Here is a 17,818-nt window from a genome sequence, read left to right on the forward strand (position 1 = left end):
AAATGGTTTCATTTGTATCAACACTGTGGTTGGTCTGCGTGTTACAATTTCCAAAAGAAGTCACAGTCCTTTCATTCAGGTACGTATTGACGGTCTTTATAAAGAAAGGTTAGAAGTAAACACACCATCCATTCAATAAACTTTAATTAACCCTTTGTGTGTCGTTTGATTTATTAGTTGATTAACCTCTATTTTACAAGGGATCAGGTGAGTATTGCACTATGTTTATTTAATCCTTATTTGCTGGATTACTGTACAACTTATCAGGTAAGTGTTGCTTATTATACTCAGGTAAGTGTCATTCTGGTGCTCTGCACGAGATAGATCTCCTAGTTATAGACTTACTCTATTTGTTTCTAGCGCCTCACCGAGTGTTTATTGGTATTCTGTTTCCAGGATCCTCCATCATGTGTGGCTCATCCTGGTACAGCTTAAAGGCATGTGCATCTTTATAGTAATTGTCCAACGTCCGATTAACACGGAATTGCTAACAGCACAATATTTATAAATTCCTTATTCTTGTGTTATAGCAGACCAGTTATAAAATGAAGCTTACTGTTGAGCCCAGCAGGGTAATGATCACTAATTAATCCTTATGGTATGCTTTTAACCGCAAATTGGTAGTAGTCCCAATGATTTATATCTCTGTCCGAAGTGAACTGACTCATCCGCTTATTGCAGCTTTCTTGCAAAAGGGCAGAGTCACTGATTACAATAGCACTGTTAACCCTTTCATTAACAGTTACTTGTTTTATCACAGATACTCATGATAATACATATAGGGGCCACATTCATGTTTACTACCTCAGTATACTTATAGTCACTATTGGCTTATTGATGCTCACGTTTTTTACACGGGAACGTTGAGACTTAAGGTGGCTATACACGAGCAGATCCGCTCGCTTGACGATGTCGCCAAGCGAGCGGATCTTCCCCCGATATCCCCACCTACGGGTGGGCGATATCGGGGACCATTTAGGTAAAAAAAATAATAATCCGATCGTTTGGCCCTGGGGCCAGACGATCGGATTATGTGGGCGGCAATGGGGCAGTCGGATCGGGGACCGCATCAACGAGCCGATCCGACCAGATTTTCTAACCTGGCCGATCGAGATCTGGCCAATTTCAGGCCAGATATCGGTCGGCCAGGCCGATCTGCTCTCCCCATACACGGGTCGATTAGCTGCCGAATCGGTCCAAGGGACCGATATCGGCAGCTATAGTCGGCCCGTGTATGGCCACCTTTACTTGCAAGTGTGCGATATACTACTTATGGGAGTCACGTTCGCAATTGCTGCCTCAATTTTACATAACCGCTCAATATGACCCTAAGCATGTATCGACTTTGCTTAGTTATATAATCGGTATACGATGCGCTGATACTGGTGATTTCCTTATGCGGCATATGAATTACTTTCTGCTTTGATAATTCGCCATGTTGCCCATTAGTGCCTAAAAGAGGAACTGCATTGGAATCCCAGCTTATGTTACCCCTATTGTTTCGGCGCCTAAATGGTTAAATATAATAGCTGACAATATTCAACGCTGTGAGTACTTTTGGTCAGTACAGATCAAACCAACATTTCCTTCCCGAAGGGACAAAGCCCTGGTGCCTACACCTCTATTTATTACCTCGGCACCCGGGATTTTACACAGCAACTAAACCATTAAGTATTTGTAGCTCAGTTCCATTTCTGACCTGAGATCCTGGTGCCTACAATTCTATTCGTTACCTCGGCAACCAGAATTTACCAAGCCACCAAGCAAAATACGGCGAAATTCCTTTAACACTGTTCCGTGTTACACCCAAATCCTGGTGCCTACCATTCTATTATTACCTCGGCAGACAGGATTATGAGACAAAATCGACGGTTGCAAATATTACCGCTTCGCATTAGACTCAGTTAGATCAATAGCCAGTCTACATTACTGGCTGAACATCACCTGAAAGTCAGATGGTGTTCCTATGCCTGCAGTCCTAGTTAATCACTCGGCGCAAAAGTTACTAAATCAAATCTGTGAGACACCAATTCTTAAGCCTAAATCCTGACGCCCACACATCCGCTTATTACCTCGGCAGGCAGGATTTGAAATGACCGATAGTTGCCAATGTTCCCAATTCGCATTTAAACTAAAATGTAAGTAGTCAGCCTACATTACTGGCTGCACAGAAAACAGGAGGTCAGAAAATATTCCTGTGCCTACAACCCTAGTTGTTACCTCGGCACAGGATTTGCTAGATCAAGGGTGTGAAACGCCGACGCGCGTTTCGCATAGAGCTTTCTCAAGACGAATTTTTGGTCATTTCCGTGGGGGTGAATTTAAACCCATTTTGGCCAATCAAATTACTAGTACTGTTTCAGCCAATCATTTTCTTATCGATTCAGCCCCTTCACCGCTACTTTTTGTTTTATTATTATTTCTTGATTTTTATTTTTTTATTTTTTATTTCTTATTAACATTTTAAGAGACTCAGGGACAGTTAATTGAAAACCTTATTTTTCTTTTTTATTTGCTTTGCCATGTTTGTTGTTGTTTGCTTCGTTTTCCGGTCTCTCACTAGTGGTCACGGGTTTGAGTAGTCGTGTATAGTTTATTTAGAGCATTTATTTATCTGACATTATATGATAGTGGAAGTGCGCAGTTGTTGATCTTTCTATTCCAAACTATATATATTTTACGCAAAGCGTCTACTTAAAGATGATTGTGCCAAATTAGTGAAGATTCTTGGTCCATCTATTTTCATTGGTGAAATCTAAAATGACAGGTGCAGAGAGAGTGAAATGAATGTGAGAAAGAAAAAGAAAAAGAAAGTGCTATGTGACAGTGTTAGAAGGTGCCGATTTGCAACAGGAGTAGGAACTCCCAAATATATTAGGGGATTTCGGATAGATAATCCTTGAATATACTGGTGAAAATACGAGTATATTGATACCATAAAAAACTACTAAAGAACTAAAAATAAAATGTGAAAATAATAAGTGCTGCAATATGGTCTATAATTATATAGACAAAATCATGTTGCATAATAATGTTCACAACAAAGTGAGTGACAATGTGTGTGTGAATATAAGTGAGGGAATAAACTCCATTTTGTATATTCATTGTGAGTGTGTCAGAAATTACTCAGATAGTTATTACGTTCGTAAAAACGTAGTAAAGTCAATGTTCTCATTCAAACCTTTTGGAGAAAGAGAGTCCAAAAGGTAAATCCATTTACTTTCTTTTTTAAGCAAGTGTTCAGTAATATTGCCTCCACGTATTCCTAACGATGCGTGTTCAATAGCCCAAAATTTAAGTTGACTGGAATTAGCTTTATGATACTTCCGGAAATGGCTAGCCACTGTACTCAGAATTTTATTATTTATCCAATCCGATTCTGCATTTTTTATGGTACTGACATGTTTTTGTATCCTCTTGTTTAGAGGCTGTGTTGTCATCCCCACATATTTTTTATTGCAGGGACACTCCAAACAATAGATTATATTCGTAATCTTACAGTTTATTTTCACCAGAAAATGCAAAACTAGCATATTAATTCCACATGTGCCACTATAATCAATAAAGAAAATAGATAAATAGCATATTTCAGAGATATGCCTGTAAGATTACTGTAAAAATTGCAAATAAACACCCTATTAAACCCATGTGCTCCCATGCTGCTTGTCTCTCTTGTAAAAAAGTGGCCAAAAGTTCAAGAAAAATCATTTATTTATAAAGTGCCAACATATTCCGCAGCGCTGTACAATAAGTGGGTTTCATACATTGGACATACAGAGTAACATATAAAGCAACCAATAACCAATACAAGGGGTGAAGAGGACCCTGCCTAAAGAGCTTACAATAGTGAGGTCCTGTAAAGAAATCAGATAATTTCCCACATTGTTCCTAATGGCTCAATCACAGCCAGCAATACACATCAGTAGAAGTTGGGGATAAGGCCCCGGGGAATGAGGGAAGCAAGTGCTACAGCACACTAAGGGAGAGAGGATCGGCGTCCTTTATAGCTGAAGTCAAATTTTTCTCTACCATTTGCAGAGCAACGTGCTTACCAGAAATCAGCGGCTTGCTCACATAACTTCAGAGTGAATGGCCCAAGAGCCTGCCAGTTATCTTCACATGCATGTGCTTAATAGTCCCAACACGGCTGCCCAAACTGGGACCCTGGAAACTGTAGGTGGCATAGCACATGCTATCGGCATTTTCTGGCCAAAGTATCATTATTTCCCCCAACTGGAGTGTGGGCTATTAGTGTGGGTTATTAAAGATCCAAAGTTGCATTTTGTACTGCTTTAATAAAGATTTACACCAACCCTCACTTGGGCCAGCTAACCAGCATCTCACCCTTCTGCTGGCTGCTTTCCCTGGCTGCATAGCAGAGCCTGAGGCACTCAGCACAGCGATCAGCAGTTAGGTGGACCTGAGAGGGGACTGCAGTATATTTTTCCTTGTGTGAAGGCAGCAGAACTGTAATTGGCTAACCGCATCTAGAGCTGTGATTGGCTGGCATCGTTAGGATGTGCCCAATACTCAAATGTAGAAAGTAAAAGTGTAATTTTTATAGTTACCAGCCCTCTGTAGCTCACACTGAAAACAGGCACCAAATCTTATTCGTTATTGCCTACATGGTGAGGGTGACAAAAGGTAACATGTCCCCTTCAGTGTTCCTCCAGGCAGGGGTTTGAATGGCTCCTCTTGTACTTGCCAATCATTTTACACAGGATTCCCCTTTGCACAGAAAATAAGTGCTTTCCCCAAAATCACAGCCCAGAACTCCTCTTCATAATTTGCAGTATGTGGGACACCTTTAATATTATAATACATGCCTGATGTTTAGAGCTTCCTGCCCTGTATGACTTGGCCTGCAGCCTTTTACATTTATATGGCCACTGAACATTTCATTAAGGCTCATTTATTTACAGTGGGCAAACCTACTGTTTGCAGGAAAATCCAGGGAGGCTGTTAATTATTAGAATTATATAAAACCAGCAGAAAGGGGTTATTTGTGAGGAATTTGTATAGGTTTACTTGCCAAAGCTGCACCGTAAACAGCACAGGGATAGAGAGATTCTGCCTGCCCCCTGTCTGAGCTATTCCCTGCAGTCTGTCCCACTGTATTGCTCTGTGCTTTTACACAGCTTGCACAGGAGAGCACAGCTGCCCACAAGGAATTATGTGGGCATGAATGTGCCTCACACTGGTTGCTACTATATCTCTATATATATAAAATATTTCCCACAGACCTCAGGCATCTAGTGTGCAAACTGTTTTTTGTTTGTTTTTCTTTTAAAAAGTGCCTTCTTAACTATAATTGATTAAGGAATCTCTCAAACATGGGGATATCAGTGTTTTCTCAGCAAGATGAAAATGTATTAGGGAGTTGGCTGGTCGGCCCTTGATACCCGGCTCTCTAGTGGGCCCTTGGTGCCCCAGTCTGACACTGATTTAGGTGCAGCACTCTGAAGGCCTGACCAATCAACCCCTGGCTCAAATAGACAGATGCTGTACAAGGTGCTGCATATATACAACCCCCGTTTTTTTAAAAAATGGGTAACTGTAAAATAAAAATATATATGTAAATCATATAAACCCTATATCTAATTGCAAACAGTACAAAGACAAGATATGATTGGTTTGAATTTGATGCAGCCTTTGAAGCTGGGACAGGGGCACACATATGTTGCTTTAAACCGAGTAAATATCTTTTAGCATTAATAGTTCCTCCCCAGCTTGCCATGTCACTAATGCAGCCAAATACCTTTATGGATGGAGGCTTTAGAACTGTGCATTGATACTCCTTCTCCTCTTTAACCAGGAGGACCTGGTGTACATGATTTCCAAAAAGAAATTCAGATTTTGATTGGTCAGAGCTCAGTACAGTTTTGTATTTGTGGATGCAGAGACAAACTAAGTTCCCACACAATACAGTGATTACATTTTTAAAGCAGTGCCAACTGAGGGCCCAAAGATCACTGCTATCCAGTATCAACTTCTTCCGCTTTGTTTTATGCATACGGAGATTTATTTGGATTCACTGAACATTTTAATGAATTGATTTACTGTAGATGATGGACTCCCCAAATTCTTAAAAAATGATGTTGAGAAACAGTATTGTTAAATTGTTGCAATATTTGCCCGTGCAGTGTTTCACACATTGGGTACCCCCTCCCCATCTTTATTTCTGAGAGACCCAACCTCTTTGGGATTTTGTCTTCTTTAGCAGGGGCGGGCCAAGCCGACCGGGCGCCCTAGGCAACCCGGTCGGCCACCTCGCCCCTGCACCTCCCCCCCCTCGCGTTTCAGCGCGCATGCGCAGTTCCGGGGGAGGGGGGGGCAGCGGCTACGCGAAAGTTCATTGCCCCCACCGCTTATTGACAAGCAGCGGGGGCAATGAAAAAGGAGCTAGGGGTAGGCAGGAGAGGCTCCTGCTTGGCGCCCCCCCAGTGTTTGCGCCCTAGGCAGCTGCCTCTTCTGCCTACCCCTGGTTCCGGCCCTGTTCTTTAGCAATACACAACTTTTCCACTCTGTCCCAACTTTTTTGAAATGTGTCGCTGACATCATAAATAAAATACAACACAACGTTTCTCAGATTCAACATTCAATATGCTGTCTTTAATAAAATATAGGGTTTAAATCAGGGGTCGGGAACCTTTTTGGCTGAGGGAGCCATAAACACCACATATTTTAAAATGTAATTCAGTGAGAGCCATACAATATGTTTGGCCGCGGATGCTGCGGGGCAAGGTAGGGTGGGTCCCAAGGATGCAGGGTGCGATGCGGAGGAGGGCGTGGCCTGCGCTCGGTGGATAGAAGACGTGTTCTAAGGCTTAGAACACGTCTTCTATCCACCGAGTACAGGCAACGCCCCGTTATTTTTTTTTTATGAAAGATTTGGCAGCGAGCCAGATGCAGCCATCAAAAGAGACACATCTGGCTCGCGAGCTATAGGTTCCCTACCCCTGGTTTAAATGATTGCAAATCATCCCGTTATCTTTTTATTTACATTTTACACAGTGTCCCAACATTTTTGGAAACAGGGTTGTACAGCATCACCTTGTATTGTTCCATTCTTTGGGCCAGCCACCCAGGTGATCAGAACAGCAGGAGGTGTATTATCTTTTTAAATCCCCTTCACCGACTTGTCATACATGCCCAGATGGTTGGGCAGTATGGTCAAATTTGGCCAAACTGTCAGGCTGAGAAGGGACAGTCAGGTTTAGAAACTTCAAGTAACAATTACTTAAAAAGCAAACCTGTTAACGAAAAACCATCAACATGGCCTATAGGGAACTATCTATATTCATATTTGGAAAAGTAGTATTTTCATGTCAGTATCAAAATATTTAACAAATATTTAAACATTAAATAAACCCAATATGGATGTAATAAACTTGTTAGTGACAAGTACAGTGAACTGTTTTATTGTAACAGAGAAAAAAGAGTTATTTTTTGTAAATGGATTCTATGGGAGATGGGCTTCCTGTAATTTGGAGCTTTCTGGATAATTGGTTTCTGGATAAGGGGTAGCACTCTATACAATAATTGGACAATCGGAGCTCTAAATGTATGAGCTAACAGGCTAACAACATGAGGCAGGGACTGGTGTAAATAATATCTGATTTTTACATTTAGGCAATGCTACATTGAAAAAGGGAATGAGAGGTTCCCGAAACTTCCGTATTCCTTTTTTACTGATTACTCCAATAAACCTGCATGGAGGCAGTATTTTGCACCTACTGAATCGTGAGTGACTTCCTTTTTTGTATTTTGCACTGATTTTTACATTATTCACCATGTGAATGCACTAATAAGTAAAATGCGCTAGATTTGCCCAGGTTAAGTCATGCATAGCAAACAAATAAGATCTGCTTTATAACAGGTCACCAGCAAATCTGCTTCTCTACAGGGCTTTGACTTTGCATTTTGAAGGCCTAGAGGAGGGTGAAAAGGAAGCTGATATCCTTATATTGTGATCTTACCATTTATCAAATGGAAATGCATTATGCCTTTATTGAAGGCTATTACTCTCTAGCTTTGATATAGCTATGATATTTAATCTTTAGCATTGTTAATAAAACTGCCTTCCTACAGTCAATTTGCCAAATCTAAATTTAAGATGGGGGTATAATTATAATCCCTTCTATAGTATTTAGTTTAAAAAATAGGAAAACATATTTATTCCTATTAAAAACATGCTATTATCAGTTTAAAAAATACATGCTTATTATTATTAAAAGAATAGTTAGAATACATCCTGATAACTTCACATTTATTTATTGGGGTTTATCAACCAAATCTACACATGCCTTTATTGGCTCAAATCAAGTCACTATCAAGCTGCCTATCCAGAGTTTATAATTTTCTCTCTGTGTAACTAGACCCACAAACTCAAACTAAAGCCCTATAATGATGCTTATGGCATAGGGCTGATGAGACTCCAAGCACAGGAAATAGAGCACATGCAGTATGCTGCCTCCTTGCTGACCATCAGATACATCCAAGAACAAACAGAGGTGAAAGGCTGTGGCATTGGAGTCTGAAAGGCAAGTTAAGGACGAAGGTGGGGCTCAGTCATTAGTGTGATAGGGACACTAGCCATGGAAAATGGCATGGCATTAACGTGCTGAATGGACTTGATTTTTTATTATTTTACTAAAAACAGAAAGGCATGTTTCAGATATTGATTCAAACAGGACAGGCCAGAGTGTTTGCTTCACTGTCACTTCTGGTTGTCTGTTGCAGTTGGAAGTAACGGGGCCAGGTCAATCAAACTCAAGGTTAAGTATGTTCAATGATTCAGGGACTTGAGGCTGAATTGCTGTGTACTGTGTAGGGTAGTAAAGGGATAATCATTTTCAATTTTAGTGGCACCGGTCTCTTAATATTTTTCACACAGTCCCATGATTAAGAGAAAACATATGCCTTGCTGCAGACATTTTTATAAATACTTAAAGACATACACGGTGCGATCTGCTTTGGTGAGGTCGCCAAATGAGTGCATTGTTTCCGGATATGCCCTATAGTGGCCAAATAATCCCGATATGCCCATCTAGGACCAAACAATGAAATTAAACTGGCGGGCATAGGCGCCGTTGGACTGAGGACCGCATCAACGATTTGATGCGGCCCCCAATCTGACAGCAAATCAAACCTGCCCGATTGAGATCTGGCCAGTTTTAGGCCTGTCTGGGGTGCCCATACACGGACAGATAAGCTGCCAAATTGGTCTAAAAGACTTGAATTGCAGTTAAAATCTGCATGTGTTTGGCCTCCTTAACAAATATAATCCTACATTGTATGGCAACTGAAATCAAGAGCTAATATACAGAAGATGGGCTTAACACTGAATACAATATAAACAGTATATATAACTCTATAATACAGTATATAATAACTCTAGCTGTACTAAAGAATATTTGTCTGAATAAGGCAACTCAACACTTCCTGCTGTTCCAATTCCTGCTGTTTCAATCTGAATGAAGAGTATGATCCGTCCCCCAGATACTGTGCCTGGTTGGCCTGCATATACCCACCTTTTGATTACAGCAACCACTACTGTGACTTGTGCTTTACACAAACAGCTGGAGTTTTAAACCATATTGTTGAATGAAATATAGACATCTAACCCATTTGTGAACTTCTGAACAGCCAAAGTAAAATCTAAACAAATTAAAAAAGAACAAATGTTGACTCATTTATTAAAAAATCCAAAATAGCATGAACGAATAAAAATACAGAACCTAGAAATCCCTGTTTTTGTAAGAATTTTCATGAACTTGAACATGAAAACCTCTAATTCCATGAACTGAATAAAGATTTTACAATTTGATAAGGACAAGTCCCACTGACTGCTACATGACCCCTCCAGCTTTAAAATGGCAACGTTTTGGATTTGAGCTTTTATTATAATTTTTTTTTTTTACACTTGATAAATACTGAGCACACTATTTTGTGTGTGCATACACAGCCTGCAAATATCAGAGCAACCACTGCATGGCACCGTCACCAGCTTAATTATAACACTCACGCTTGATCCTAATGGCAAATTACAGTAAGGACATTATACATGGTGTGTGAGTGATAAGCATAGCATGGGGGCCCACAAATCACAATCACTATCCATGTACTTAGAATATTGGTTGGTTCAGGGATCAGTTGGCTTTGAAAATTGTATCTATTGATGCACCATATTGGTCAGTGTGTGGGTCATTGGCAGATGATGGTGTGAAAAGGAACTGAAGCTTCACCTCCTGCTGTTCTGATCGTTGGGGCTGCCTCACCATGCTGGCCTATGGAGGTAACACATAACATATATATGTGGAATGCAGTCTAATCTCTATATTTATCATATCAATGTATAATTATTATCAATGTATAATTATCAAAGCTGCATTAAGTCATATTCTGAGCTGACACTGAATATAAATCCCTGCTATAAATCTATTGTTGTCACCTTTGCTCTTCTTTACACTGATATCTCTAACAGAACAGAGCACCACCATCTTGTCCTATAGCTCTAGGGATGATTTATTTTAGGCTGGTACAGTTTTTGCACTGGAGGGTGCCAAATATATTGCCATTACAGAGTAATATAGGAATACAAACTATACCATGAAAATCAGGACAGAATCCATTTAAGTTACCTAACGCAGTTCATTTATTGCTTACTGTACAATTTAAATAATTATTCCCATTATTGAAAAACAGTTAATTCATATGCAAATAAATACTGGCACATTGGGCACTCATATATATATATTTATATAGATCAGAAGCAAAACTGGCATCTGTTGGGCATAACAGGCTGCCTTTGTACTACTAGCTTAGCAAAAGGGTTGTATTTATTGCATTTCATTTAAATGCCAGCCACTGGTAATGTGAATATGTCAAGTTTCACTTTGCCAAAATATTTGCAAATCGTGGAAAAAATTTGTGAAACGCATAAAAAAAATTATGCTCGAAAAATTTTGCTCATCACTATCAACCACTTGCAATCAGGGCAGACCAACAACTTGCATTTAAAAGAACAAATGGACTGGTAACTTTACCCAGTTCTTCTAAAATGTACATACACACACGCTGGCCTGGAATTTGTGTCTGTACAGCTGTATAGGCAGATAATGGCGGGGCGTTATGTCTGGCAGTGGCTCCATACGAGGAGCTGCACTTGCGCCTGAATCTAGCAAACTAAAAACAAGAAATTAGCACAGATTTCTTGAATTATGAGAATGAAAAGCTGTGATTCTGAGAGCAAGCATTTGTACCCTGAGATATATCTGCTGTCACTTTATGGTAAACTATGTGTATATTTAAAATCTATATGTGGATCAGTTTTGCATTAAATAAGCTTAGATATCAGATTTTCTCAAAGCTACAGAGGTTTATTCACATATAAGAGAAGAGGCTGAAGTACAAGGCAAAGCACTAGAAATAAAGGAGAAGTTAACTGACAAAGCAACTCAAGCATTTGTACTTCAGATTCAGCCTATCAGTTGTTTACATGTCCAGCCAATCAGTGAAGAGCAGAGGTGACTTGTGGATAACGGATACTTGGTCCCAACAGTCTTTTGTGACAGTTGGTGAGAGAGGAGCTAAATGATGGAGACTCTGAGCGTTGAAAAGCGAAAAAGAAGAAGAGAAGAAGAAGAAGAGCAAGAAGAGGAGATCATTTCCCCTGGGTGCAGCCCTGAATTCAAAAGGGCCAAGCCCCAGGGTGATCTGCGTGGGACCAGCACCCCTACAGCTGAGGAACCGGTGCCAGAGGGGGAGCCATGGAACACCCTGACCAACCTGGCTGATGCCCTGCAGACCTTCAGGGAGTATGGAGAGGAGTGTTACCTCTATAAAAAAGGCCTGGAGGGAGGTTATCAGATGGAAATTTTCCTAGAAAATCAAAAGGAAATAAATGCTGCATCCTGGAACCACATCACCACCCTAATGATTAATGTGCACAGGTACCTGAGATTGGACTTTCAGACCCTGTGCCTGGGTATCAACTTCCTGGAGCGGTATGTGTCCTGCACTCCTACTGACCCCGACACCCTAACAAGAGTGGGAGCCACTTGCCTCTACATGGCTTACAAAGTGGCTGAATTACGGTACCCCCTCCCCCCCAAGCTCTTCCTACCTCTGTTTGACTACAGAATGACACCAGCTGAAATGCGTCACCTGGAGAGAACCATCCTAAGGAAGTTGCTGTTTCGCCTGGGGGTACCAACCATCGATTTCTTTTTGGAGCACTTCTCCCTGTTGAGACTGACCAAGGAGGAGTGTTCCCCTGCCCAGCTCACAAGAGCAGCCAAAAGCCTAACCGCTGCCCGAGGCATCGCAGCACTGTGCCTGAACCAACATCAAGACTTCTACATGCACCAACCATCTCTCATGGCACTGTGCTGCCTCAATGTGGCAGACAAATTGTTTGATTATAACAACCCTGTCAAAGTGGCCCCCACTGACTTCCCAGAACACCAAATTGAGGAGTGCATGGAAAAGATCTGCCATCTAGTCTCTATAGGCCACTATTTTTTACATCCGCTGCTGCCAGGAGTTTATCCAGAAATATTTCCATCTTTTAATCCTCCCACCACGAGGCCTGCAGCAACACCTACCAACCAACATCTACCTGAAGGCAGAGAGAGAACACCAGAGGTGGCATCAACATCCAGGGACACAGCAGGTTCCCAGCACTTAGAGATGGCAGAAAGATCCAGCCATTCTCAGGACATGGAAGGGGCCGGTTATGTGCTACACAACACATACTGGCCCACTGATCCATACGGGCAAGTATACATGCACCCCTACATGCCAACACCTCCATACTGGCACCCATACATGCCCCCAGATTGCTACTGGCACCCATACATGCATACACTGCCATACCTTCACCCATACGGATATATATTTCCTTACTGATAGACACACACACACACACACACTGAGGCTTAAATGTCCATACTACTTACCATTTAATACAAGTGACAGTATTGGGGATCACTATTTCTGGACCATGGGGGGGTGACATTGCCAGGGCACCCAGTACCATCATCAAGCAGAGCTGTCACTTTCCATACACTCTTAATTACCTATGAACACATTTCTCTACAGACAAACAGAGGCAAACATGTATTTATCCATTACTGTACATTTATTAACTCTTTCAAAGCTCCATAAGGCGTATTGATCCTGGGAATAATTCCGATTGCCATTTAGGAGTCAGGAAGGAATTTTTGCCTCTAGTGAAGCAGATTGGCCCAAGCTTCTCTCTAGGTTTTTTGCCTTCCTTGGGATCAAACAGCCCTATGTGGTGGGGTTACCAGACCCTCTGGTGATGGGAGGACACGTATAGAAGGTGCATTTATATTGCAGCGTGCAGCTCTTTCTATATGTGCCCTCTGATTTCCAGTGATCTGATAACCCTACAGTGAGCATCACATTTCATAAATTATATTTTTAATAAAGCTGTGATCTTCACATATTTAACATAAAGTTGTTGTCTGCATCATTATTTATGGGTTCTGGGAACCAAATTAGTAGGTATATTAGTATTAGTTAGATATATTAGTATTAGGTATATTAGCTGGGTAATAAATGGTCTTATGTAGTAACAGAGCAGTGCCATTCCTTCTATGAGGCAGACTTACCCTTTTATTAGATTATAATAATAAAATAAATCTAAATGCCTAATTAACATCATTGTTTCCCTTTACAATCTGCCTAAGGAAAATATTAGCGGGGGGGGGGGGGGTTGGGTACCCAGCATTTTGAAACCCACCAGTGAAATAGACCTTTGTGCAATTGCACATGGAGAAATTCTGGGCCAATGCGCCATAGAAAAAACTGAAATTGCCCTTCTAGTTTAAACAAGAGCTGGTACAAATGCTTTTTAGGGTCCCAGCTTAACCAATCTATGCTTTGCGCCCATCTATGCGCTGAACATGACTTCTGCCTGAGGGTTTACAATAAAACTCTATGGTCAGTTCTGAGAGAGATTTGTCTGCAGTAAGAGGTAAAGTACATGGCAGCCACAACACATTTTGGGACTTGCATAGGCACAATGTAATAGAAACGGATGTTTTGCCTTTTTAAACAAAATATGCCCATACAAATGCAGGGAGGCTCGGTAGGCCCGTATTTCCCTCTGGATGCGTCTGTGCAGGGAGGAATCCCCTCCCCAGTGAGCTGGCAGGAAGGAAGGCCTGCAGAGGCAGTGCTGGGGAGAAGCAGAGAGTAGGGTGAAGGCACAGAGATTATTGTGTGTGGGAAGTTAGTGGGGAAACCCCAGTGGCAGGAAAACATGCTCTGTTTAGGGTGCAGAAGCAAAAGGAGTCCTTGTCAACAAAGCTTGCTCTTTTCAGGACATGGAAAGCCAAAGGAAGTCTTTCTCAGGGCTCTAAAGAAACTGCCACATAAGTGAGGATCCCCCAGCAACTCAGCGACCAAACACATCTGCAATATTATGCACCTTATTTAAAGTTACAGTGTTCTGAAAATAAACCTATTAACCTTTTCTCTGTGAGTGACTGTGGTTTAGAGACATCCCCAGGGAGGGGTATTACAGCCCAGCCTGTCCTGACCCTGGGCACAGCCATGTTACAGTGTACCTGCTCTCCCATATAGCGGAGGCACAGGACTCCTGTAGCGCCAAGACAAATTGGAAATCAGGCAGGATTTCCTTTTAGTAGCAGAACAGTGTTGGCTACACAAATGAACAAAAAAACCCACAGAACTACAGTGTTGGGCAGTTTTATTAAACAGAAATGTAAACATCTTACAATCATCACAAAAAAAACATAATAGCAAGAAAATATAGAACTTTAGTTATTCTTTTCGAAATAAAATATAGTTTTAGGTCTCCAAATTAAAATAATACTAGCAATAATATTATTGAGGATGGCAGCTGTTTAGGGAAAGGAAACTATGTAATAAAAAAAAAAAGCATCTGTGACAATATTCACCTTTTCTTTAAGGTGTTTGCTTTGATTTTGCTGCATATGTGCCAATATATAGGCCTCTTCAAAAATAATATTCTTTTGTGATATACTCACAGCAATGTTGGTATGTGAATGCTGAACTGCCCTTTTCACTTGTGGCTGGAAATCTGCCTAAGCAGTAGGTTGTACCATGGCTGTAAGGGTCAAGATACACAGAGCTACTAGTATCAGCTTTTTTTTTCATGGCTACTAAACACCAGAAAATACCTGCCATAGACAATACTGAGAATTCCCTCTGCTAAAACACACGTAGAGACAACTATCAGTGAATGAACAGCATTGCCTATCTTAGTAGCCATGACAAGTAGCTGCCACTAAGTAGCTCTGTGTATCTTCACCCTAGGGGCTGTGGCACACGGGGGAGATTAGTCGCCCGAGACAAGGGAGATTTGTCACGGGCGACTAATCTCCCCGTGTCACAGCCCTAAGAGTGATGGCACACAGTAAGACTTATCGCCGATGGTTAAATCTGCACTATCGTGCGCAACAAATCTCCCAAAAATGACTTACTAAAGTATAACATTAAGATCACTGCAAGTAAAGCCTATTACTCATGGTGGTCTGGCTTAATTGTTGGAAATTGCCTCCCTTGGCATTTTCTAACTTTTAAAGAACTTTTGTGTTTCAATAAAAACAGTATTATTCAGGGAAAATATACATACAAATTGCTGACAATATTGCAAGAGAACTATCAACATGGCTCATCTCCTAACAGTGCAGTTTGCAAATTTTGCCGTTTCTTTACCCAGAATTCCCAGCGTAATAGGAGATGCCTCCATGACAATCTGGGCACAATGCACAAATATTAAGCAGATTGCAGCTTATGTTTATATTAAATATGAAGCATTATGTATCCTTTCCAGAGGCCCGTGCATGTCTCATTCTGCAGAGGCATAAGGCCAATAAAAAAAAAATATATATATATTCCTAAACATAAAACTTTTATGTCTATTTGGATAAATTATCACAAGGTCAAAAAACAGTATAGAATTCACTAAAGCACAATATGAAGTAACAATTATATGTTCTTGCAAAACACAAGTTCATAAATAAAATGGATGGAGTGGTAAAATAAAAAGAGACACAACAAAAAAATCTTCCAAATGAAAATGGGGAGAAATAATTAAAATGAAACCAGCATCAGAAAGAATTCAGAGAAAGCCCTAAAACGGGCAAATCCTATGTGCAGCCCACTAGAACTTGCTGAACCATAATTTTCAGCCTCCATCAACCACATCTGTAGGGCGGCAGGTTTTCCATTATTTCCCTAAAATGGTATGTTTGTACACATATATGGAAGATAATGGACACATTTGAACAATATGAAGCTATCTTGCATTAGAATCCTATTGGCCAAGGCCTACAATGATGGCTGCATGTGATTTGATTGCTGGCTTAAGGGACAAACATTTAGATCTGCCCAATTCACCCACACTGTGTGTGTGATTAAACTGGATAAAGATCCACTTGTCTGGTGACTTGGCCATACCAGAAAAACATTAAACATATGGCTTTTACTCATCTAAAGGGGTTGTTCACCTTTAAATGAACTTTTAGTATGTTCTAGAGGGTTAGTATGTTGTAATGGGCTATTCCAAAACAATTTGCAATCTTCATTTTTAATTATCTTTAGTTTTGTAAATATTTAGCTATTTGTTCAGCATATCTCTAGTTTGGAATTTTAGCAACTATCTGGTTGCTAGGATCTAAATTACCCTAGCAACCAGGCAGTAGACTGAATGAGAAACTGGAATATGAACAGGAGAGGCCTGAACAGAAAGTAATAAAAAACAACAACAATAAAATTGTAGCCTCAGAAAGTAATAGTTTTTTGGCCGATTGGGGTCAATAACCCCCAGCTGAAAGAATCAAAGAGGAAGAAGAGGAAGGAAAATAATTAAAAAACTATAAAAAAAATAAAAAATGAGGAAAAGTTGAGAAATGGCCAATCTATAACATACTAAAAGTTAACTTAAAGTTGTACCACCCCTTTAACCCACTGTAGCTGTATACTTGTTGGTTGAAGGAGGCGAGTAACAGATACAATGCTAGAAGTACTGGAAGGGTGCTGGAAGCAGCAATTGTACAGCAGTCTTTACAAGAATAGATCTCAGTGCATTTACTGCAATAGATGGTATAACTGATCCCAGACAAACAGAAATCTCTACACTGGAGGTACATGCACATCTTGTACATGCACATCAAAATTGTAACTGGCTGTTATGGGTTACTATACCAGAGCAAATTTGCCCACCTTCAGTAATTTTGTAAAAGGGATACACTGAATCCATAATTTTTGCATTCAGCTAGATACTGAATCCTTTGCAAAAGCTTTAGATGGATACCAAACCCTAAACCTAATTTTAACATGTAAATCAGAGGATCCTCCATTAATATTGTATATTGAAAACTGTGTCTCTGCCAATTGTAACATGATAATAAAGGACAAGGAAAGGGAGAGTCACTGAGGTGTGGCAAGTTATCTGCCCTCCCTCCTCCAGTGATTTTAGTAGCCACTTATTTCAGACCCCAGCAGCACCCCTCATTGTTTTCCAGAAATTCACAGCCCCAGGTACTATTCATTTGCTATACTCTTCCAATGTCCCAGCACGCTGTACACTTGTAGATCACTGAAATCAGCAAAGATTTCACTCCTGCACATGTGATCACCTAGGCCTAGGGTAATGCAGGAAATGCAGGGGCACCATAGAAGCAGGGAGAGAAGTAAAGTACCCAGGGACAGTGCTTTTATGGGAAAAAAAAGAGTGGCAGCCTGTGGTCTGAGGTTACCAAATAGAATTAAAGACAGGGTGGCAACTTGGCACCTC

At 40.7% G+C, this 17,818-nt stretch overlaps 2 protein-coding genes across 15 annotated transcripts in view; one reads left to right on the plus strand and one right to left on the minus strand.

Annotated features, from left to right (window-relative positions):
- phka1 (phosphorylase kinase, alpha 1 (muscle)) overlaps nt 1-17,818 on the minus strand; it is a 148,467-nt gene that overhangs the window by 70,299 nt on the left and 60,350 nt on the right. The window contains exon 35 of one of the 14 annotated variants that reach the window (XR_004219460.1): nt 2,701-2,755. The exons of 12 other annotated variants lie outside the window; for them this stretch is intronic. The gene's annotated coding sequence lies outside the window, so the exon portion shown is untranslated. Of the gene's footprint in view, nt 1-2,700; nt 2,756-9,669; nt 10,290-17,818 lie in introns of those variants that run through there. One more of the 14 variants, XR_004219459.1, reaches the window with a different exon arrangement.
- LOC100487024 (cyclin-O protein B-like) lies at nt 11,463-13,479 on the plus strand. The gene has a single exon (XM_004919986.4). The coding sequence runs from the start codon at nt 11,596-11,598 to the stop codon at nt 12,910-12,912; it is 1,317 nt and encodes a 438-aa protein (XP_004920043.2). The 5' UTR covers nt 11,463-11,595; the 3' UTR covers nt 12,913-13,479.

The sequence above is a fragment of the Xenopus tropicalis genome, chromosome 8, assembly GCF_000004195.4.
Source record: "Xenopus tropicalis strain Nigerian chromosome 8, UCB_Xtro_10.0, whole genome shotgun sequence".
NCBI lineage: Eukaryota > Metazoa > Chordata > Amphibia > Anura > Pipidae > Xenopus > Xenopus tropicalis.

Bases quoted from the DNA above. Each gene is read 5' to 3' on its own strand.
- LOC100487024 (XM_004919986.4), top strand. From the start codon at position 11,596: ATGATGGAGACTCTGAGCGTTGAAAAGCGAAAAAGAAGAAGAGAAGAA.